This window comes from Bubalus bubalis, chromosome 16, assembly GCF_019923935.1.
Source record: "Bubalus bubalis isolate 160015118507 breed Murrah chromosome 16, NDDB_SH_1, whole genome shotgun sequence".
Lineage (NCBI taxonomy): Eukaryota > Metazoa > Chordata > Mammalia > Artiodactyla > Bovidae > Bubalus > Bubalus bubalis.
Genome location: NC_059172.1, coordinates 50,110,487 through 50,133,661, shown reverse-complemented (window position 1 = coordinate 50,133,661; position 23,175 = coordinate 50,110,487). Strand labels below are relative to the sequence as shown.

The 23,175-nt window shown below is 38.0% G+C and overlaps 1 protein-coding gene across 3 annotated transcripts in view; it reads left to right on the top strand.

Annotated features, from left to right (window-relative positions):
* PIK3C2A (phosphatidylinositol-4-phosphate 3-kinase catalytic subunit type 2 alpha) overlaps positions 1-23,175 on the top strand; it is a 108,500-nt gene that overhangs the window by 15,809 nt on the left and 69,516 nt on the right. For 2 of the 3 annotated variants that reach the window (XM_006077764.4, XM_045162976.1), the window contains exon 2: positions 20,615-21,749. In XM_006077764.4, coding sequence (XP_006077826.2) covers positions 20,679-21,749 — 1,071 coding nt within the window. In that variant the 5' untranslated portion in view covers positions 20,615-20,678. Of the gene's footprint in view, positions 1-20,059; positions 20,177-20,614; positions 21,750-23,175 lie in introns of all 3 variants that reach the window. The other variant, XM_044929579.2, reaches the window with a different exon arrangement.

Below are 23,175 nucleotides of genomic sequence, written 5' to 3'. Positions count from 1 at the left end.
TGCTACCTATGCATTTAGTAAAGCCCCATGGGAAAGAGTTGATGAGTGGGTATAGACTTGTTCCATGTCTGGGGTTTCTTGTAATTCTTTATCTAGTACTTTAGACCACTCTGCCTTGCCTCTATCACTCCTCTGAATTCTAAACTGTCATGCTGGCCTCCATGTGATTGTTAGAAGTCTGGCTTATTTCACTTTAATCCTGTCTACAGTGCATTCCTTCTCTCCCTGCTGTGTTAGGGTTGAGAGTAGTGATGGGCCTGATTTGAAGGGTTTATCACTTTCTGGAATTTAATTCATTTGGTTTTTTAATGTTCTCTACTCTCTGATGTCTTAAAACTATTTTTTTTTAAAGCATTTTTGGCTTGATTTTTTTCATTGTTGGGGTGAGAGTGACAGTCTCTTGCCACTTTGTATATTCTAGTAAGAGAAAATTTATATTATGTATTTATGACATTCATTTTAAAATAGTAAAGCTTGAAATATCTAAAACTCTACCAAGGTTTAGATGAAAATGAAAGTGTTAGTCGCTCATCACATCTGACTCTTTATGACCCCATGAACTGTAGCCCACCGGGCTCCTCTGTCCATGGGATTCTCCAGGCAAGAATACTGGGTTGGGTTGCCACAGGCAGGTTCTTTACCATCTGAGTCTACTTTCTATCATTGGCTCTTCCCAGTCCTCCATTTTTAGGTATTCTCTTAGTAATTCCTTACCTCTGTCACCTCAGTCTGCTAAGGTAACTCTTCCTTTCCAAGTCAGACCCATGCATCTATTGCTTCTGATTCTCCTATTCATCTGCACCCAGTGTCTGAGCTAGTACTAATATTTATCTTCTATCTCTTGTGCCTTTCAGTCTTTGTGCCCTGAATCCTCTTCAACCTACCACATGTTGAAATTGCTTCCCATTTTCAACAGCCATTCCTGACACCTCCTCCTATCTATCTAGTTCCCTTTACTGTCAAAGAATATGCCCTTTTTACATGTAATTCCTTGCTTTTTCAGTTTTCATATCTGTCTAAATCACTAATTAGAGTCTGAGAGTGGGAAATGAGGAGTGACTGCTAATGGGTAAGAGTTATACTGGGGGGTGATGAGAATGTACTGAAGTCTGATAGTGGTGATGGTCACACAACTCTGAATATATCAAAAATAACTATGGATGAATTTTATAAGTTAATTACATATCAGTAAAGTTGTTAAGATAATCCCAAATGAGGTTTTAAATCTAGTTTTTTCAGTCCTCATCCTGTATCGGTCTCTGTAGCTTCTCCATTTTAGGACATCCTGTTCCCTTATTTTTCTGTTACCAGTCTTTACACCTATCTGTTATTTTCTTCTGACCTTTTGTTTCCTGTTTAAGTATTTGTGGCCCTCATGATTTCTCTTTTTCTCTCTTCACCCTGAACATTATCTCCATGCAGTCTCAATTACTTTCATGACTTTAGGCCTTTAGTTTTACATAGATAACAACTAAAGGTCATCTCTAAATTGCTCTGTTGAGCCCAAGGCCAGTATTTTAAGTCAGCAAGCAGACATGAACTTTACATCCCACATGTACTTAAAATAATAATGTGTTTCAGTCTGTCTAAAAAGCATGTGGCTCTGAAGAACAGTTCTGAAAATATGTACACATGATTTTCTTCCCTCAGAGAAATTCATGGTTGTTATTTGCCACATTTGAGATGATTTCTAAGTACTTTAAATGAAAACAAATGCAACAAGAGTGGATTAAAAATCTGTTGTGTCTCTTAGGTTAAAATGTTTGTTTTGAGTATATTTTTGTGTACTATGGCACCCCACTCCAGTACTCTTGCTTGGAAAATCCCATGGACGGAGGAGGCTGGTAGGCTGCAGTCCATGGGGTCGCTAAGAGTCAGACACGACTGAGCGACTTCACTTTCACCTTTCACTTTTATGCATTGGAGAAGGAAATGGCAACCCACTCCAGTGTTCTTGCCTGGAGAATCCCAGGGATGGCTGAGCCTGGCGGGCTGCCGTCTGTGGGGTCGCGCAGAGTCGGACACGACTGAAGCGACTTAGCAGCAGAGTATGTTACAGAATACCGAAGACACTCCCCAGTGAAGAACTACTTCTTGCTTGTTCCAAGACTGTTCTATGTGCTTAGGGATACAAATGTGAATCCAGCAGTTAAATTCCAGTTTCATGAAATTTGTAGTCTAGTGGGGAAACATAGATAATAAAATAAGTAAAATAAGCAATATATAGGATGGTACTATGTGCTAAGAAGAAAATAAGTAAACTGCATAGGCAGTTGAGTTAGAGAACATTGTGGTTATAACTAGGTTATCAGGGAAGACTTTAATCATATGGTACCTTCTCGATGGAAGACTTGAAGGAGGTGAAGAGGGAGCCATTCAGCTCTCCAGGGGAAAAACAGTCCAGTCAGAGGAAGCAAAAGAGCAAAAGCTCTGAGTGAGAGGCATATGTGTTTGAGGAACAAGGAGACCAGTGTGACAGCAGAGAGGTGAGTTTTAGGAGAGAAAAAATAGGGTGACTAGTTTTAGAGTGCCTAGTGGACTTTTGCAAAGATTTTATCTTTTCTCTGAGTGAGATAGAAACAACTGCAAGTTCTCAGCATAGGGGTGAGATGACCTTTTTCAGTATCATTCTGGGTGCTGTGCTGAGAATAGTGTGAAGGGGTAGGATCGAAGGGTGATGCAGACAGATTGGGAGGCTATTTTGGTCTAGAATGGTAGCAAGAATACAATGAAGAAATGCCTAAATTCAGAAATATTTGAAAGTAGAGCCTCTAAGATTTTATACACATATCCATAACTATTTCATAGAGCCACCACCAAACATTACTGCCTTCCTGACATGCTATAATTGAATTAAGATTTTGTAGTTTAATTCAAATAAGCAAAATAAATATACTGGACATGCGTACAATGGTGAGGGTATACAGTCATCCCTCTCACTGATAGGAATATCTTACTATGTGTTTTTAAATGCAGTTAATATTTTTTAAGTGCATTGATCACGCTATGTGCAGTGCCTATGAAGTGTGATTCACAGATGGTGAAAATTTGAGAAACCATATTTTGTAGTTTGTTGTTTTCTTTTATCCCTTAACACTTTCCCCATATCCCTTAATGACTTAGAGCAGTATCCTTAATTTAGCCTAATAGATTGGCAAATGAAAAAGGATAGTATAGCTGTTACTTGTATTTTGTTTTTTTTTAATGGCATCACTAAAAAGGCAAACTTCTTGTGTTCACATAATTTGCCATGTGGGGGTAAGGAAAAAAATTCACATGCAATTCATAATGCAGATGTTCTTTACTTTTCACATACCACGTATAATATAGAAAAGAAAGTTCAGTATTTTAAATATGTGGGAAGTGGATTCTTTTTTATTGTGAAATAACAGAAAAAAGTTCACAAATTGTATATGATTGTTTAACAAATAGTAATTGTAAAACAAACTCTTGTTTAACCAGTTGTGACTTTACAGACTAAAATACTGCTGGTATTCTGGAAGTCCCCAGTGTTGTTCTCCATTATAAATCCCTCCCTCCCTCCATGAGCAACCACTATTCTAACTTTTGATAATCTTTTCCTTTTCTTTGAGGTTACACTGCTATGTAAGCATTCTTAAACACTAGACAGTGTAGCTTTTCATGTTGTTGAACTTTATACGGATGAAATTTTCATATTTTTGTCTCTCCCTTTGCCTCTCTGGTAGCTCAGATGGTAAACAATCAGGCCTGCAATACAGGAGACCTGGGTTCAATCCCTGGGTCGGGAAGATCCCCTGGAGAAGGGAATGGCAATGCACTCCAGTATTCTTGCCTGGGATATCCCATGAACAGAGGAGCCTGGTGGGCTCAAAGAGTTAAGAGATGACCGAGCGACTAACACTTTCACTTTGTTTAACATTATTTTTCTAAGTTTTATCTTTTTTTTTTCCCCAAAAGTTTGTTCTGAGGTCAGCTATACTGTCACTCTCGCAGAACTCCTTCCCTCACACTTTTTATAGACTCTTGTGACATTGGCTACACTTGCCTTGGGTTTAATTCTATTGCTCCTTGAAGATAGGGACTGTATTTCTCATGTGCCTCTTCATATTATATCCATTGCACCTTGTACAGTGCCTCGCAATGGTGGTGGTGAAGTCGCTAAGTCCTGTCCGACTCTTGCAATCCCGTGAACTGTAGCCCACCAGGCTCTTCTCTTAATGGGATTTCCCAACTAGAGTACTGGAGTGGTTTGCCATTTCCTTTTCAAGGGAATCTTCCCTACCTAGGGATCGAACCCAGATCTACTACATTGCAGGTAACCTCCTGCTTTACAGGCAGATTCTATACCAACTGATTCTGAGCCACCACAGAAGCCCTTATCTATTTTTTTATAGTTCTAATTCATTCTTTGGCACTGATGTACAGAATTCCGTTGAATGAATTACAATATAAAGAAAAGTAAATATTTGGTCTTTGTCCCTAGTTCCTGTCATGCAACTCCTGAAACTCTTGGAATCTCCAGACCATTTTCTTTTGTATACTAATAAGATGACTATTGTCTGGGATCCCTGGGTAGTTTCTGAATGATGGCTAGTTGCCAGGAAGACCAAGGTGTGACTGCCGGGTTGGAACTTCCAGCTCCACCCCCTGACCTCTGGGGAAGGGACTCTCCACAGCTGGAAACTGAACTAATCAACAGCCAGTGGTGTAATCAACCATGCCTATGTAATAAAATCTCTGTAAAAGCTCTATACAGTCAGCAAAAACAAGACCAGGAGCTGACTACGGCTCAGATCATGAACTCCTTATTGCAAAATTCAGACTTAAATTGAAGAAAATAGGGGGAAACACTAGACTATTCAGGTATGACCTAAATCAAAACCCTTACCATTATACAGTGGAAGTGACAAATAGATTCAAGGGATTAGATCTGATAGAGTGCCTGAAGAACTGTGGACAGAAATTCATGACATTGTACAGGAGGCAGTGATCAAGACTATCCCCAAGAAAAAGAAATGCACAAAGGCAAAATGGTTGACTAAAGAGGCCTTACAAATAGCTGAAAAAAGAAGAGAAGCTAAAGGAAAAGGAGAAAAAGAAAGAAATACCTATCTGAATGCAGAGTTCCAAAGAATAGCAAGGAGAGATAAGAAAGCCTTCCTAAATGATCAGTGCAAAGAAATAGAGGAAAACCATAGAATGGGAAAGATTAGAGATCTCTTCAAGAAAATTAGAGATACCAAGGGAATACTTCATGCAAAGATGGGCACAATAAAGGACAGAAATGGTATGGACATAACAGAAGCAGAAGATATTAAGAAGAGGTGGCAAGAATGCACAGAACTATACAAAAAAGATCTTTATGACCCAGGTAACCATGATGGTGTGATCACTCACCTAGAGCCAGACACCTGGAGTTCAAAGTCAAGTGGGCCTTAGGAAGCATCACTATGAATAAAGCTAGTGGAGGTGATGGAATTCCAGCTGAGCTGTTTCAAATCTTAAAAGGTAATGCTGTGAAAGTGCTGCACTCAACATGCTAGCAACTTTGGAAAATTCAGCAGTGGCCACAGGACTGGAAAAGGTCAGTTTTCATTCCAATCCCAAAGAAAGGCAATGCCAAAGAATGTTCAAACTACCACACAATTGTGCTCATCTCACATACTAGCAAAGTAATGCTCAAAATTCTCCAAGCGAGGCTTCAACAGTATGTGAACTGTGAACTTCCAGATGTTCAAGCTGGATTTAGAAAAGGCAGAGGAACCAGAGATCAAATTGCCAACATCCTTTGGATCATTGAAAAAGCAAGAGAGTTTCAGAGAAACATCTTCTTCTGTTTTATTGACTATGTCAAAGCCTTTGACTGTGTGGATCACAACAAACTGTGGAAAATTCTGAAAGAGATGGGAATACCAGATCACCTTACCTGCCTCCTGAGAAATCTGTATGCAAGTCAAGAAGCAACAGTTAGAACCAGACATGGAACATCAGACAGGTTCTAAATTGGGAAAGGAGTACGTCAAGGCTGTGTATTGTCACCCTGATTATTTAACTAATATGCAGAGTACATCAGAAGAAATGCTGGGCTGGAAGAAGCACAAGCTGGAATCAAGATTGCCGGGAGAAATTCAATAACCTCAGAGACGCAGATGACACCACCCTTTTGGCAGAAAGTGAAGAGGAACTAAAGAGCCTCTTGATGAAAGTGAGAAGAGGAGAGTGAAAAAGCTGGCTTAAAACTCAACATTCAAAAAACTAAGATCATGGCATCCAGTCCCATCACTTCATGGGAAATAGATGGGGAAACAGTGGAAAGAGTGTCAGACTATTTTCTTGGGCTCCAAAATCACTGCAGATGGTGACTGCAGCCATGAAATTAAAAGATGCTTGCTCCTTTGAGGAAAAGCTATGACCAACCTAGACAGCATATTAAAAAGCAGAGACATTACTTTGCCGACAAAGGTCTGTCTAGTCAAGGCTATGGATTTTTCTAGTAGTCATGTATGGATGTGAGAGTTGAACTATAAAGAAAGCTGAGCACTGAAGAATTGATGCTTTTGAACAGTGATGTTGGAGAAGACTCCTGAGAGTCCCTTGGACCCTTGGACTGCAAGGAGATCCAACCAGTCAATCCTAAAAGAAATCAGTCCTGAATATTCATTGGAAGGACTGATGCTGAAGCTGAAACTCCAATACTTTGGCCACCTGATGCAAAGAACCAACTCATTGGAAAAGACCCTGATGCTGGAAAGATTGAATGCAGAAGGAGAAGGGGATGACAGAGGATGAGATGTTGGATGGCATCACCGACTCTATGGCCATGAATTTGAGCAAGCTCTGGGAGTTGGTGATGGACTGGGAAGCCTGGTGTGCTGCATTCCATGGGGTCGCAAAGAGTTGGACACGACTGAGTGACTTGCACTGAACTAAAAAGCTCTGAAAATGATGGGGCTCAGGGAGCTTCCACGTTAGTGAGCACACTGAGGTGCTCAGGGGATGGTACCTCCAGAGAAGCCATGGAACCTTCAAGCACTTCCCTACCCCCAACTTTGTCCTATACATTTCTTCCATTGCCTTTCCTGAATAGTTTACTCCTTAATAAACTGGTAATGGTAATAAGTAAGCTGTTTTCCTGTGTTCTGTGAACCTTACTAGCAATTTATCAAACCTGAGGTGGGATCCTGGGAACCCCTGATTTGAACCTAGGCTGAACAATAATGCGGTAACCTCGGAATCCAGTACTTGAAACTGACTTTTGCAGTGAGAGCAATCATTGTGGAACTTCTGTGCCTGTAAACCTGTGGATTCTGACATTAACTCTGGGTAGGTGGTGTCTGAATTGAATTGTAGAACAGCCAGTTGGTGTATGGAGAGTTGGAGAACTCTTCAGAGTGGGAAAAAACCCCACATATTTGGTGTTCAGAGTGATGTGAGTAGAAACAGACCATGAACGTATTCTCTTTCATCCATGTTTAGATTGGTGAAAATTAGGGTGGTTTTTTCCTGTTTGGGGCTATTATGGGCCATGTTATTTTAAAGTTCTTATGCATATATTTTGTGCACATATGTGTGAGTTACTGTAAAATATATACACTGGAATGTAATTGCTGGGCCTTAGAGTAAGGGTATCTTCAACTTTTCTATATGACACATGTTTTGTTAAACAACTATACCAATTTACATTCATCCTAGCAAAGTGTCTGATTTCCCATTGTTTCACATTCTTGTTATCACTTAAGTAAATAAGATTTAAACTTTTCCCCCAGGTTTATGTATGTGTCATGGTATCTTACTGAGATTTTAATATGCATTTCCCTGTTTACTCCTAAGAGTTAACCTTTTTTTCATATATTTATTGGTTTTTTCATATATTTATTGATTATTGGATTTCTTTTTCATTAAGTTTTTGTCTTTGCTTGTTTTCCTTTTAGATCATCTGTTTTTTTTTTTAATTTGTAGGAGTTATTTAATTCAGGACTTGAATCCTTGGGCGCTCAGTGACTCAGTTGTCCTGCTGTTTGCCACCCCATGGACTATATAGCCAGCCAGGCTCCTCTGTCCCTGGAATTTTCCAGGCAAGAATACTGGAGTGGGTTGCCATTTCCTATTCCATTGAATCCTTTGGTTGCATGTTAAAAATATTTTCCTTTCTGTGGCTTGTTTTTATCATTTTCTTTGTTTTTTTTTTTTTTTTTTGAAATACAGTTGATTTATAATGTTGTGTTAGTTTCAGGTGTACAGATCTCCTTGGTGTCTTGATGGATGAAAGTCCTGGATTTTACTCTAGTCAAATTTATTACTTTTTTCCTTGTGGTTTGTTCTTTCTATATCTTAAGAAATTTTTCCTTTCTCTGATTTTAAAAGCTTTATAGTTTTTCCTTTCAAAGTTTGGTATTTGGCTTCCCTTGAGTTGATTTTTTGCTTAAGGAGTTCAGGAGGAGTCCATTTCATTTTTCCTGCATTTGTTTTAGCACCATTTATTCTGAAATGCCTCTTTTTTTTTTTTTTTTTTTTAAATCAGGCATCTGTGTATGTGTGTCTGTTTCTGGGCTCTTAACATGATACTTAGATTCATCTCTTCCTGCATAAATACCATACTATCTTTAGTAAAATGAGCTTTGTAGTAAGTCTTTAATGGATAGCGCAAGTCCTTTCACTTTGTTCTTTTTCAAGTAAGTCTTGGCTGTTTTGACCCTTTTGGTTTTATAAATTTCAGAATCATCTTGTCAAATTTTATATTAACAGAATGTATTTTGATTGGGACTGCACTGAACCTGTAAATCTGTTTCAGGAGAAGTGGTATCTTTATAAAATTGTCTTCAAATCTGTAAACATGAGAAAATATCCATTACATTGAAATAGTCAATATTTGTCAGTAAACTTCTATAATTTTCCCTACAACTTGTGAATTACATATATTATTAGTGGGTTTCATGTGTGTGACCTTATTAGTATAAATATTGCTTTTTTGAAAATTGCCTTTTCTAGCCATTCCTTATGGGTATATGGAAATATAATTAATTTCAGTATCATTTCCAGCAACCTTGCTAAGCTCCGACATGTAATTCTATTAGTTACCTGCATATTCTTTGGATTTGTTGGTTTATCAGAAAACAGTATTTTGTTTCTTCCTCTTTGATCCTGTCGTGTTTCTTTTTCTTGCCTTTCTGTGCTGTCTCAGTTCAGTTCAATTCAGTTGTTCGTTAAGTTTTCACCTTTCTACTTTTCTAGCATCGTTTAAAACAAAAATTTTTCCTTTATCTGCTGTTATATGTATCTAACAAGTTTTGGTATGATGAATTTTTTCCCCTCTGTGTGTTTGTTATCAGTTTGATATAAAATTAGGTTTAGTATAAGATTTGCATTGGAGAAGGAAATGGCAACCCACTCCAGTGTTCTTGCCTGGAGAATCCCAGGGATGGGGGAGCTTGGTGGGCTGCCGTCTATGGGGTTGCACAGAGTCGGACCTGATTGAAGTGACTTAGCAGCAGCAGCAGCTATTACCTCAACATGAGTAAGGGTAGGTGTCTTTACTTTTTTGTGACCAGCCTATTCAAACTTTTTGTCCATTTTCCTATAAGGTTGTTTTTCTTTAAGGGCTTTATGTTATGAAAATAGTTCTTTCTGTGTGATTTATATCAATAAGTAGCAAATTTTTTTCCCCAGTTTGTTCTTTCATTGACATTCTTAATGGTTACGTTATTTTTATGTAAGTTTTCCGCACCTAGAACAGTGCCTGGTGTTTAACATACACCTAGTGAATATTTATGGAAAAGATGAATAAATTCAGTGGTGCTTGAATGACAAATAAAAGTTATTTTTTTAAAATACGTATTTGAATATTCTCTCATGACTTCTAGGTTTTTGAATCATATTACTAACAGCACCCTTTCTTATGTTGATGTTATGTAGGAATTCGGTGTTTCTTCAGTTTTATGATTCTACGTTTTAAGTTTTTTTTTTTTTTTTAAGATTCATTTATTTATTTATTTATATATTTTTTGGCTGTCGTGGGTCTTTTTTGCGGCATGCGGGCTTTCTCTAGTTGTGGCAAGCGGAGGCTACTCTTGCTTGCTGTGTGTGAGCTTCTCCTTGCAGTGGCTTCTTGTTGCCGAGCCTAGGCTCTAGGCACTCGTGCTTCTACTCACGCTGAAGCGTGAGCTCAGTAGTTGTGGCACACAGGCTTACTTGCTCCATGATATGTGGGATCTTCCCGAATCAGGGATCAAACCAGTGTCCCTTGTGTTGCAAGGTTGATTCTTAACCCCTGGACTACCAGGGAAGCCTCCTGTGACTCAATTTTTTTTTTTAAACAGTTAAATATTTAATCTTTTTGTAATTTATCCTGTGTGATTAGTTGTGAACATGTTTCTCTATGAAATGTTAAGTTTTCTAATTGTAAATGGCTAATTGGAAATTATACACTTTAAAAATAGAAAAGTTGCAAAGGATGATAAGATAGTCCTTAGTAAAACATCCCATTTATATTTTTCATATTGACTATCTATTGAAATAATAATATTCTGGATATAATGGATTAAAGTTTATTAAAATTAATTTCATCTTTCTTTTAATTAATGTAGCAATAAAATTTTTAAATTCCATATGTGACTTGCATTCTATTTCTGTTGAATTGTGGTACTCCAACCAAACATATCCCTGAACACTGTGTTGTGTTTTTTTTTTTTTTTGTCTTTGACAGATTTGTATAGTGCCTAGTACCAAAGTACTTGATTTTTTTTTTTTTATTATGAGATTTTTTTTTCCCCTCCGTGAATCAATTAGATAGGAGAGTATTCTTTTTTTTCATACTATATATGTTATTGAAGTTCAGTTCACTTGCAGTGTTTCAGCAAGGTGATTTGGTTATACATATGCATATGTATTATTTTTGAAATTATTTTTCATTATAGATTATTATAAGATAGTGACTATAATTCCCTGTGCTATGCAGTAAATCATTGCTGCTTGTTGCATATCTATTTTTTTTAAATTAGAAATCTAGCATTCTATTTATACTAAGTGAAGTGGAGTCAAAATGTCAAATTTTTTAGTTAGGCAAAAATTTGCAAGTTTTCTGAGGTATATGTTATACATACTGTTTATATGTATGTATATAAAAGCTTTACTACACTTGATAAAGGCTTGAGAAAGACTATAAAAAACAGAGATGGAAAAATTGGAAAACATAAACTAAATGAAATGGGAGCACTGAACATGAGAAAGAAAAAGTGAAACAAACTAGATAAAAGTAAAAGATCATCATATAGCCCAGTTCTTGTTAAACATGACTGTTCATTAGAAAGATATCTGGAGCTTTGGAGAAAAAAAAAAGCGGTATCTGGGCATTTGTATTTTTCAAAAAATTCCAAGGTAATTCTGATACATCTGGATTTTAAAAAGTGATTACAGTTTTTTTCTATTAAATGGTAGTTTTGGTGATATAGAATTCTGTTATTTTTCTGTTGACCAATCATTATACACTGGTATTAAGTGAGTAATAGTTGCATACTCAAAATAGTAAAAGATGTTTATCAGTTTTCACAATCAATAACCAGACAAAAAATAAAAAGGTAATTACAATTGCAAGCCATAATGGGGGCTTGATTAACCTAACAATATTGAATGCTGCTGCTGCTGCTGCTAAGTCGCTTCAGTCGTGCCTGACTCTGTTCAGCCCAATGGATGGCAGCCCACCAGGCTCCCCCGTCCCTGGGATTCTCCAGGCAAGAACACTGGAGTGGGTTGCCATTTCCTTCTCCAATGCATGAAAGTGAAAAGTGAAAGTGAAGTCACTCAGTCGTGACCCCATGGACTGCACCTACCAGGCTCATCCGTCCATGGGATTTTCCAGGCAAGAGTACTGGAGTGGGGTGCCACTGCCTTCTCTGAACAATATAGAATAATTACATGCAATTTGGGGCAGGGATCAAGCAGAGTGATGTGGTAAGTGGAGGTGCATATATGCACATATTTTCATCCACCCAGCCAGTCTGTGTCCTTTGGTTGGTGCATTTAATCCATTTACATTTAAGGTAATTATTGATATGTATGCTCTTGTTACCATTTTTTCAACTGTTTGGGGTTTATTTTCTGTAGGTCTTTTCCTTGTTTTGTGTTTCCTACCTTGAGAAGTTCCTTTAGCATTGTAAAGCTGGTTTGGTAGTGCTGAATTCTCTTAACTTTTGCTTGTCTGGAAGGCTTTTAATCAAATCTGAATGAGAGTCTTAACTGGGTAGAGTATTCTTGGTTGTAGGTTCTTCCTTTTCATTACTTTAAGTACATCATGCCATTCCCTTCTGGCTTGCAGAGTTTCTGTTGAGAAATCAGCTGAACCTTATGGGAGTTCCCTTTTATGTTATTTGTCATTTTTCCCTTGTTGCCTTTAATGTTTTATCTTTGTCTTTAATTTTTGTCAGTTTGATTCCTGTGTGTCTTGATGTGTTTCCTCCTTGGGTTTACCCTGCCTGGTACTCTCTGTGCTTCCTGGACTTGGTTGACTTTCCTTTCTTGTATTAGGAAAATTTTCAGCTATTATCTCTTCAAATATTTTTTCAGGTCCTTTTTCTCTCTCTTCTCCTTCTGGGACCCTTATAATGCACATGTTGGTGTGTTTAATGTTGTCCCAGAGGTATCTTAGGCTGTCTTCATTTTTTTAAACTCTTTTTTTCCTATATTCTGTTCTGTGGCAGTGACTTCCACCATTCTGTCCTCCAGGTCATTTACATGTTCTTCCCCCACAGTTATTCTGCTATTGATTCCTTCTTATGTATTATTCTGGAGAGGGCAATGGCACCCCACTCCAGTACTCTTGCTTGGAGAATCCCATGGATGGAGGAGCCTGGAAGGCTGCAGTCCATGGGATCGCTGAGGGTTGGACACGACTGAGCGACTTCATTTTCACTTTCCACTTTCATGCATTGGAGAAGGAAATGGCAACCCACTCCAGTGTTCTTGCCTGGAGAATCCCAGGGACAGGGGAGCCTGGTGGACTGCCATCTATGGGGCCGCACAGAGTCAGACACGACTGAAGTGACTTAGCAGCATGTATTATTCATCTCTGTTTGTTCTTTAGTTCTTGTAAGTCTTAGGTAAACATTTCTTGTGTCTTCTCCATTGTTTTCCCTAGACCCTAGGTCATCTTCACTGTCATTATTCTGAATTCTTTTTCTGAAAGTTTGCCTGTCTCCACTTCATTTAGTTGTTTTTCTGGGGTTTTATCTTGTCCCTTCATCTGGGAAATAACTTTTTGCTTTTTCATCCTGATTAACTTTCTGTAATGTTGTTTTTGTTCTAGCTGTAAGATTGTGGTTCTTGCTTCTCCTGTCTACCCTCGACAGAGGAAGCTAAGAGGCTGTGTAAGCTTCCTGATGGGAGGGACTGGCAGTGGGAAAAACTGGGTCTTTATCTGGTGTGCAAGGCCTTGCTTAGTAAAGCTTTAATCAAATTATCTGCTCATGGGTGGAATTGCGCTCCCTCCCTGTAAGTTGCTTGGCCTGAGGTGACCCAACCCTGAGGTCTACTGGCCTCTATGGTAGGGTTAATGGGGACCTCAAAGAGGGCTTCCCTGGTGACTCAGACAATAAAGAATCCGTCTGCAATGTGGGAGACCTGGATTCAATTCCTGAGTTGGGAAGATCCCCTGGAGGACGGCATGACAACCCACTCCAGTGTTTTTGCCTGGAGAATCCCCACGGACAGAGAAGTCTGGCGGGTTATAGTCCATGAAGTTGCAAAGAGTCGGACATGAAGTTGCAAAGAGTCGGACGTGACTGAGCAATAATCACAATGCACAAGGCGGCTTAGGCCCTCGGGGCCTTCCAGGACCCCTGCTGTCAGTGCCTCACCCCTGTGGCGAGCCCCTGCCGACCCATGTCTCCACAGGAGACCCTCCAACACTAGCAGGTGGTTTTGATTCAGTCTTCTCTGAGGTCACTGCTCCTTCCTTTGGGTCTTGGTGCATGTAAGATTTTGTTTGGGCCCTCCAAGGCTGGAGGCTTTGTTTCCCCCTGTCCTGTGGAAGTCCTATAATCAAATCTTGCTGGGCTTCAAGGTCAGATTACCTGGGGATTCCCAGGTTAGGAAGCCTGATTTGGGGTCAGAACTTTCACAACAGTAGGAGAACTTATTGGTACTATTGTTCTTCAGTTTGTGGGTCACCTACCAGCGGGTATGGGATATGATTTTACTGTGATTGTGTCCCTCCTGCTGTCTTGCTGTGGCTTCTTCTTTGTCTTTGGACGTGGGTTTTCGTTTTTTGGTAGGTTCTAGTGTCCTCCTGTCGATGGTTGTGCAATAGCTGGTTGCAATTTTGGTGCTCTCACGGGAGGAGATGAGCACATGTTCTTCTACTCCGCCATCCTGAACCAAAAGTAGGAGAGTATTCTCTTCTAATGCAGTTTGTTTTTAAGCACAGATGGAGTTCCTTTCTCCTATGGTTACTTTTCTATTGCTGTCTCTTTCCCTCCTAGTTTTCAAGATAATTTTTCTCCCACCACTTGTTTATTCTGAGCTCAGCCATGTGATTTTTCCATTTCAGTTGAATTATTAATAAATTACTTCTTTTAGTCTGTTTTATTTATTTGTTTCAGAGTTTAGTTTTTCTGATAAAAGATATGGTGTCTTAGGTTCTCTAATCATTGATGCATTATGCAGCAACTGTAGCTTAAGTTTGAGTGAAGTGAAGTGAAGTCGCTCAGTCGTGTCTGACTCTTGGCGACCCTGTGGACTGTAGCCTGCCAGGCTCCTCTGTCCATGGGATTCTCCAGACAAGAATACTGGAGTGGGTTACCATTTCTTTCTCCAGGGTAAGTTTGAGAGTAGAGGGTAAATAAGATAGGAATTCAATGAAATTATAACTTTGCTAGTCATCTGGTGATAATATATTAGCTGATAAATTGATGCATCAGTTCAGTTCAGTTGCTCAGTCATGTTCAATTCTTTACAACCTCATGGACTATATAGCATGCCAGGCTTCTCTGTCCATCACCAATTCCCAGAGCTTGCTCAAATTCATGTCCATTGAATCCGTGATGTATGTTACAGCTAAAAAGTGATACTAACTACTTCATGATAGAATTAAAAGAAATAAAATTTATTAATGTAAACAGAAATATCCCTAGGATTGAGAAAGAAAATTGATATTTTTAAAGGATAAGATATGTCTGGACACTTACTGATTCCATTTAACTGTTAACATAGAAACATCATCTGAATTTGAGTCCTAATTTCACCAGTTGCCTAGCTGCTATGAGCTGGGCACATTATATTAATATAACATTTGTATACTAGGGATAGTAGTAGCAGCTACTTAATAGAATTTGTGAAGGTTAAATTAGTTAATATATTGCTTAAAGCAGTGCTTGACATATAGTACCTATATATCTCCAATCACAGGTCTATGTATTTGTTGTTGTTTAGTCACTAAGTTATGTCCAGTTCTTTTGTGATCCCATGAACTGTAGCCCACCAGTCTCTTCTCTCCATGGAATTTCCCAGGCAAGAATACTGAAGTGGGTTGCAATTTCCTTCTCCAAAAGATCTTCCCAGCTCAGGAATCGAACCTGCATCTTCTGCAGCGGCAGGTGGGTTCTTTACCACTGAGCCACCAGGGTAATCGAGGTTTCTGGGTAGATGGAGCTGTATAGATATTTTCTAGAATTAAAAAAAAACATTTAACTGCAGTCTTCATAATTTTATTTTTAGTAGTGGCATAAATTCAATCCATGGAGGTAACATAACTTATTTGTCTTTGATTTTCATTTTCAAGGAGAATATTTGTATGGTTGAATTCAAATAATTGTTTTTCCATTTTCTTAGGTATTTTGAATTTTAAGATCAGAAAGCATTTAGATGGATAGCAGGACTGACTTGTTTTATTTTTGTCTGAGATTTAAATTTAAATTGTAAATGAGTGTCAGTAGAAGCCAACAGCTTTTAAATTAATTCCTTTGGGTCTGCGAATGGTTTCCAAAAGTTTAACTGAATAGTTTAATTGCCCTCTTTTAAAGAATTTTAAAGCAGCTACAGCCTTGTCATCTGCACTGAGTTACTCTATGTTGGGAAATTTTTGGCAGATGGTATACAGTCATCATTCAAAAACAAGTTACATTGTCTTTCCCAGCTTGAATTAGTGGAACATTAGCATTGAACTTTTCATTTTGAATGAGCATGTTGGAAATTATTTCCTGCTAAATGTTTGTCATCAAGTGAAGTTTCATTTTAAAAAATTAATGGAGCATATCAGTGCAGCAGCCTTAGAAAAATAGCTGAGGCACAGGGTTACTCTTGGACAACCTTTTAAGTTCCTTATTATCATTTGAGTATACATGCTTAATAATCTTCTGGGAAACTAAAATACGGTATTTTTTTTAAAACCAAAAACTTTAAAATATGATATTTGGCTGCTAACAGACAGCTGTTAATGACTACTTAGAGTTGTATTTACTTTCTGGGTTGGAACTAGGGATAGAGCAAGCAAATGAATTGATAATGTGAGAAAACACTAAGTTCCTTGTTAAAATATATTTTAAAGTGTTAGTTTTATACCTTTATCAGTAAATGAAAGATGACATTAATTTGAAATAATTGGAATAAGTGTGCAATCCATTGAATTAACTGTATCTCAAATGTACTTTAAAAAAAATCCAGATTCCCTCTTTGAGAACAAGCCCTATCATTAGCAAATAGGGTAGCCAGAAGAATACTTAAATAACAAATCAGCATTATGTTTGTGGAAGATGAATTGAATTCCCTCGTATCTCAGTTGGTAAAGAGTCTGCCTGCAGTGCAGGAGACCCTGGTTCGATCCCTAGGTTGGGAAGATTCCCTGGAGAAGGGAATGGCAACCTACTCCAGTATTCTTGCCTGGAAAATCCCATGGACAGAGGAGCCTGGTGGGCTCCAGTCCATGGGGTCATAAGAGTCAGACACGACTTAGTGATCATACCAAACCAAATCTTTGTCTTTCAGAATGTTGTTTTGTTCTAATCCACCTAGCTTTGTGAAAAATAGGCAGTGTGTTGTGTTGGCTAACAGATAGTTAAATTTGAATCATTTTTCTCATCATATACCCATATTTTTGTGCCATCTGGAATCCCTTCTCTAAGACTTTTTAATAGCTTTCATTCCTTCCTGTTAAAACACATGTTCATTACATTAAGTTCCATATTTATTAAGCAAAGTGTGTTTAAATGTAGTGGGGAGGGAAAATAAGCAAACTAGGCCTCCTCACAAGCTTATTCTAGTCTGTTAGGGTAGACATACAGGCTACAGATTCTGTGTTAAGATACTTTTGGTTATCATGGCAAAAAGTAATTTTAAACCAGCTTAAGCAAGGAGAGGGATTTATGGGCCTACATAAATGAAAGATTGGCCTTGGACATGGGTTAGATCCAGATACTTAATGTAACATGTAGGATTTATCTCATTTATCTTAGCTCTACTTTCTTCTGACTTGGATTCATTCTCAGACAGTATCTCCTCAAGTGGTGGCAAAGATGGCCCAAACAGTGCCAGACTTACATCCTGTCAGCTTAGCAACCTCAATGATAAACTTCCTTTCCAAATAGTTCCAGAAATTCTGGCATTAATTCTGGTTTGGCCACACTTGAATCTTCTGGAGCTGGGGTGCTGTGGAGTGGGGGGCGGTGTGGAGTGAGGATGGTCTAGCTCAAATTCAAAGTAGATGAAACAAAAGAAAGACAAGTAGTTTCCAAAAAGGAATTTAGAAATTCTGCTACCAGAAGGAAGGATGCTGAGCAGACAAAAGCAGCATACAAAAGTAAAGATAAAAATTTTTAGTTGAGCTATAATAAAAAGATAAATTCTGACAGAAGGTGCTTAAGTAAAGCTTCAGATAGGAGACTGTATTTTGAATTGGGCTCTGAAGGGCAAGTAGAATTTTTTTAAGGCAGAGTAAAGAAAGGACTTTCTAGGTCACTCATTTGAGAAGCTTGGCAGTGAAAGGAGAAAAAACGAAAGCTACTAGAGTAAAGGGAATATTCAGATATATCCCCCCTCAGTATGGAGAACATTTGAACAGTTTTATGGTAGAGGAGCAGAAGCAAGTAAAGGAGAAATTAACAAAGGACTGCAAAGGAGGCAGTCATTGATAAAGAAGGGAAATTCCGTAGGATCAAGGATATAAGTGGAGGGGGCCTCCTTAGAAAGGAAAAGGGATTGTTTATTCTCTGAGGACATGTAAAGGAAAGTAGTAATGGTGACTACGGAGGTTAAAACAGAAATTTGTTATTAAATATGTAAGTGGCTTCAGTTTTGTTTTCTAAAAGTAAGAAGAAAAGGTTTACCAGTTATCTATTGCTATGTAACAGACCATTCCAAAATGATTTTGTGCATTCGCAATTTGACTTGAACTCAGGCTGGGTAGTTTCTTCTGCTGGCCCTGGGTCACTCATGTGGTTGTGGTCATCTCGGCTGTGGATGGATGGTCTGTGATGGTGGCTGCACTCACATGCTTGGTTGATGCTGGCTGTTACCTGGACCTCTCTGTGCTCTCTCATCCTCATGAGCATTCACATGGAAGTGGCTGCACTCAGGGAAGAAAGAGCTGAAGCAGTCAGCCTAGATGATAGACTTAGGTATGAAAGACTTATGATGGACTTAGAACTCCCACAGTGTCACTTCTTTCACATTCTGTTGGTCAAGGCAAGTCACAAGGCCAGCTCAGATCAAGTAGAGAAATAGACCCCACCTCTTTATGGGAAGAGTAATAAAGTTGCATTGCAAAACAGATGTGTATATGGAATGGGAGGAATTTCTGCCTATCCCTCCCCCAACACTGTATTGTGAAAATTTTCAGTCATGAAGCCAAGTTGAAAGAATTTCAAAGTGAATATCCACATAACTACCCCCTAGATACTACTGTTAACATTTTACTATACCTGCTTTATTATATATTTATCCATCTATCATTCTTTTATCAATTTATCTAATTTTTTGATGCATTTCAAAATAAATTGTAGGTATTAGTTCTTTTCTCTTAAGTACCTGCTGCGTGTATTTAGCAAGCCAATATTCAGTTTTTTCTTTTGATAAAAAACATTTACATACAATGAAGTGTACAGACGTTAAGTGTACGTCACACCTAGTTTTGCAGCCTGCCAGAGAAGGGGAAAATTTGGGATAGCTTTTCAGTGAAATGACTCAAATTCAACTATAGTTGTATAGAAAAGTTGCAAAAGATATCTTTCTTGAAAACCTTTCTTCATATCCTTATTGCTAATAATTTATTCATTTAATATACCTCAACACTTAGAATTTGCATTTGTGTTACAGTACTAAAATTTCTCCTTTATTTGAATTCACTTTGGACAGTTGGAAAGTTTGCCTCCTTTCACTAAACATTTATAAGGATATAAACAGGTGCTCTCTTGCTTTATAGATATTCAAACTATGTGTATCTCCAATCAGGTTAGATTAACAGTGCGTACCTTCTCAGTCATGTCTGACTCTTTGCAACCCCTGGGACTGAGCCCGCCAGGCTTCTCTGTCCCTGCAATTTTCCAGGCAAGAATACTGGAGTGGGTTGCCATTTCCTACTCCAGGGGATCTTCTCAACCCAAGGGTTGAACCCACGTCTCCTGCCTTGGCAGGTGGATTCTTTACCACAGAGCTACCTTGAATACAACTGAGTGACTAAGCATTCATGCATGCATGAAAAAGTTTTAATAAACTATCTTCTAGTTTATGAATAGTTTAGCTGTCTGAAAAGGAGAAATTTTAGTATTGTAACTATTGATTTAACTTTAGATAATCAGAATAGAAGTGTGATCAGAACTATGTGGCAAATTCAGCTGTAATTTAACCTTTGAGTGGAGTATTAGAGCTTCTTATAACCTTAACACTTGCCTTATTATTCTAATCTATGTTACCGTATACATTTAAAAAATTTCTAGAATATTATAAGTCCTTAGTTTTTCATGTGTTGATTTGATAAAATAATAGTTACTTACTTTCATTTACTAGGTATTGAACACTTTTATTGCTAATTGGCTTTTGAGCCTTTTTACAGATAGCAAAAGATTGGAATCATTTTGACTTGCTGTTTGCATTCTAGTAAACCCTGTCAGAACTCTTGAAAATATGTGACTAGCACTTAAGCCACTTCATGCCAAGAATTCTGCCGGAAATGCAACTGGTTAATGACACTCAGTGTGACAACTGAAGTGAAAGCTTGAGTTCATTTACTGTATTGGAATGGGGTAAAGTCATGTATGTCTAAACATCTCTCTCTTAACAAGTGTATGAGATGTTTTAAAAGTGTTCCTTAACCCAGATTTTCTCTATTTCATTTCATTTCATGGTGTAAATGGCATGACATCCTAAATCATATGTGAAAGTGAAAGTCACTCAGTTGTGTCCGACTCTTTGCGGCCCCATGGTCTATATAATCCATGGAATTCTCCAGGCCAGAATACTGGAGTGGGTAGCTGTTTCCTTCTCCAAGGGATCTTCCCAACCCAGGCATTGAACCCAGGTCTCCTGCCTTGCAGGAGGATTCTTTACCAGCTGAGCCACCAGGGAAGCCCTAAATCATATGTGCTGGGTTACAAACTAAACAAATTTGTGTTTTAAAAATCTAATTGAGTGTTATATTTATTTTTATGTACAGGTCTTGCTATTTCGGAAACTACAAGAGAAAACTAGATTGGGGAGGTTTGGATTTGTAAGTGGACATGGCTCAGATATCCAGCAACAATGGATTTAAGAAATGCTCATCTTCCCCTCCGGAATCAACAAGAACAAAAGATGTGGACAAAGAAGAAGCATTACAGATGGAAGCAGAGGCTTTAGCAAAACTGCAAAAGGACAGACAGGTGACTGATAATCAGAGAGGCTTTGAGTTGTCTAGCAGCACTGGACAAAAAGCACAGGTTTATAATAAACAGGATTATGATCTCATGGTGTTTCCTGAATCAGATACCCAAAAAAGAGCAGTAGATATTGATGTAGAAAAGCTTACCCAAGCTGAACTTGAGAAACTATTGCTGGATGACAGTTTTGAGACTAGGAAAACACCTATATTGCCAGTTACTCCTGTTCTGAACCCTGCATTATCAGCACAACTCTATCTTAGACCTGCTGTTCAGAGAGGACAGTGGCCACCTGGATTATCTGGACCTTCCAGTTACACTTTACCTTCTATTTATCAGTCAACTTACAGTACTAAACAGACTGCATTCCAAAATGGCTTCAACCCAAGAATGCCTACTTTTGCATCCACAGAACCTATATATTTAAGACTTCCAGGACAGTCTCCTTATTTTTCATATCCTTTGGCACCTGCCACACCCTTTCATCCACAAGGAAGCTTACCTATCTATCGCCCAGTCATCAGTCCTGACATGGCAAAGCTGTTTGACAAAATAGCTAGTACATCAGAATTTTTAAAAAATGGAAAAGCAAGGACTGATTTGGAGATAAATTCAAAAACTACAATCAACAATCTGCAGGTATCTCCAAAGTCTGAAGATATCAGTAAATTTGATTGGTTAGACTTGGATCCTCTAAGTAAGCCTAAGGTGGACAATGTAGAGGTAGAGGACCATGAGGAAGAGAAAAATGTACCAGATTTGCTAGCAGACGATCCTTGGGATGCTGTTCTTCTTGAGGAGAGATCACCAGCAAGTTGTCACCTTGACAGAAAGGTGAATGGAAAATCTCTTTCTGGAGCAACAGTAACAAGAAGCCAGTCTTTAAATATTCGAACAACTCAGCCTACAAAAGTCCAGAGCCAAATATATCAGGTATAGTCTTTTCTTACGAACTTCTCAAACTTAGTATAACACAGAATTCATGCTTGTGTACATAATTTATTAGGTGAAAGAAATATTTTTTTGAGTTTTGTTTTCTTTTATTCTTAAGTACACTGTGCATCTTAGATTGTGTGATAAAGGATTAAATGTGTTTAGGCCAATTGAAAAATTAATTGCTATTAATATCTTTTTCTAGGATTGTGAGTTTTGAAAACCTAAGGATCTGGCTGTTGCTTATAGGCGTTTAGGATAATTTTTATCTGTCTCTCCCTCTCCATTCTTTATATGTGGTCCTACTTTCTTTGCCTTAGCACCTTTATTTTTCAGAGTAGATGAGGAATTTTGGTTTTTAACTCCATTATAGAAATTCTAATGTATATTGTTTTATTGTTTTTAACCATGAAGGAATAGAAGAACAGGAGGGAGGAAGGGAGGTGAAAAAGGAAGAAAGGAAGGGAGGCCTCAGAGAGAGGGGAGAAAAGCCATTTAAAGGACTCTGTTTAAACACTTATATTGATGCAAATGAAGAATAGAACTGTATATTTGCTGAGTTCATATAGTCTTACTGTCTGGAAGAATTAGATAAGGGTTCATGGAGCAGAATGTCTTCTCTTACAAGAGGGGGCAGTAAGGTTTAGACTTTGCCTTTCCATATATAGTATACCACTGAAGATTTTTATTTTGCTTTTTATATTATCTGTGAATTCTAGGAATGTTTAAGCTTCATTCTCACCTTAATGTGAATCATATCATTCAGTTAATTAGATCAGCATTTAACTACTCTTTAGGCAGTGAGAATCAGCTAGGATTTTGGGAAGGAGAAGCAAATTTTGCATGATTGGGATGGATTTATGTTGAATTGTTGATTTTTAAAAGCCATTTTAGGTGTCTGGGGAGAAAACAGTAGATATTAAGGTTAAGAAAAAAGGATGAGGATGTTTTTGGATAACATGATCAGAATCCAGAAAAATCTTAACCAGTGCAGTGTATTCCAAATACATTTTGACTGCAGCTCACACTGAGAAATACATGTTCTTAAGTTCTCTTAAGCTTTTCAATACTATTTGCACATTTAGTAACATAATTTCTTGACACCTTTCAATTTAAAAGTCACAGGTTAATTTAACATTTTAAATTGGAAAAAAAATTTTTAAATTGGAATCATAAGTATAATATCAGATTATTTTCTCTTAATATTCTATGTTGTCTTGTCTTGGTTTTTGTTTTTACAAAGCATCTGTCATTTCCTAAAATATTTGTAAGGAGAAGGGAAGACTGAGCCAAATCAAAAAATGTGGGGAAGGGAGCATATACCTAGGAGTGGAATTGCTGGCTAGTTTATGTTTAGCTTTTTGAGGACCAGCAAACTGTTTTCCACAGTGGCTGCATCATCCCCTTTCCAACTCCCACAGTATAT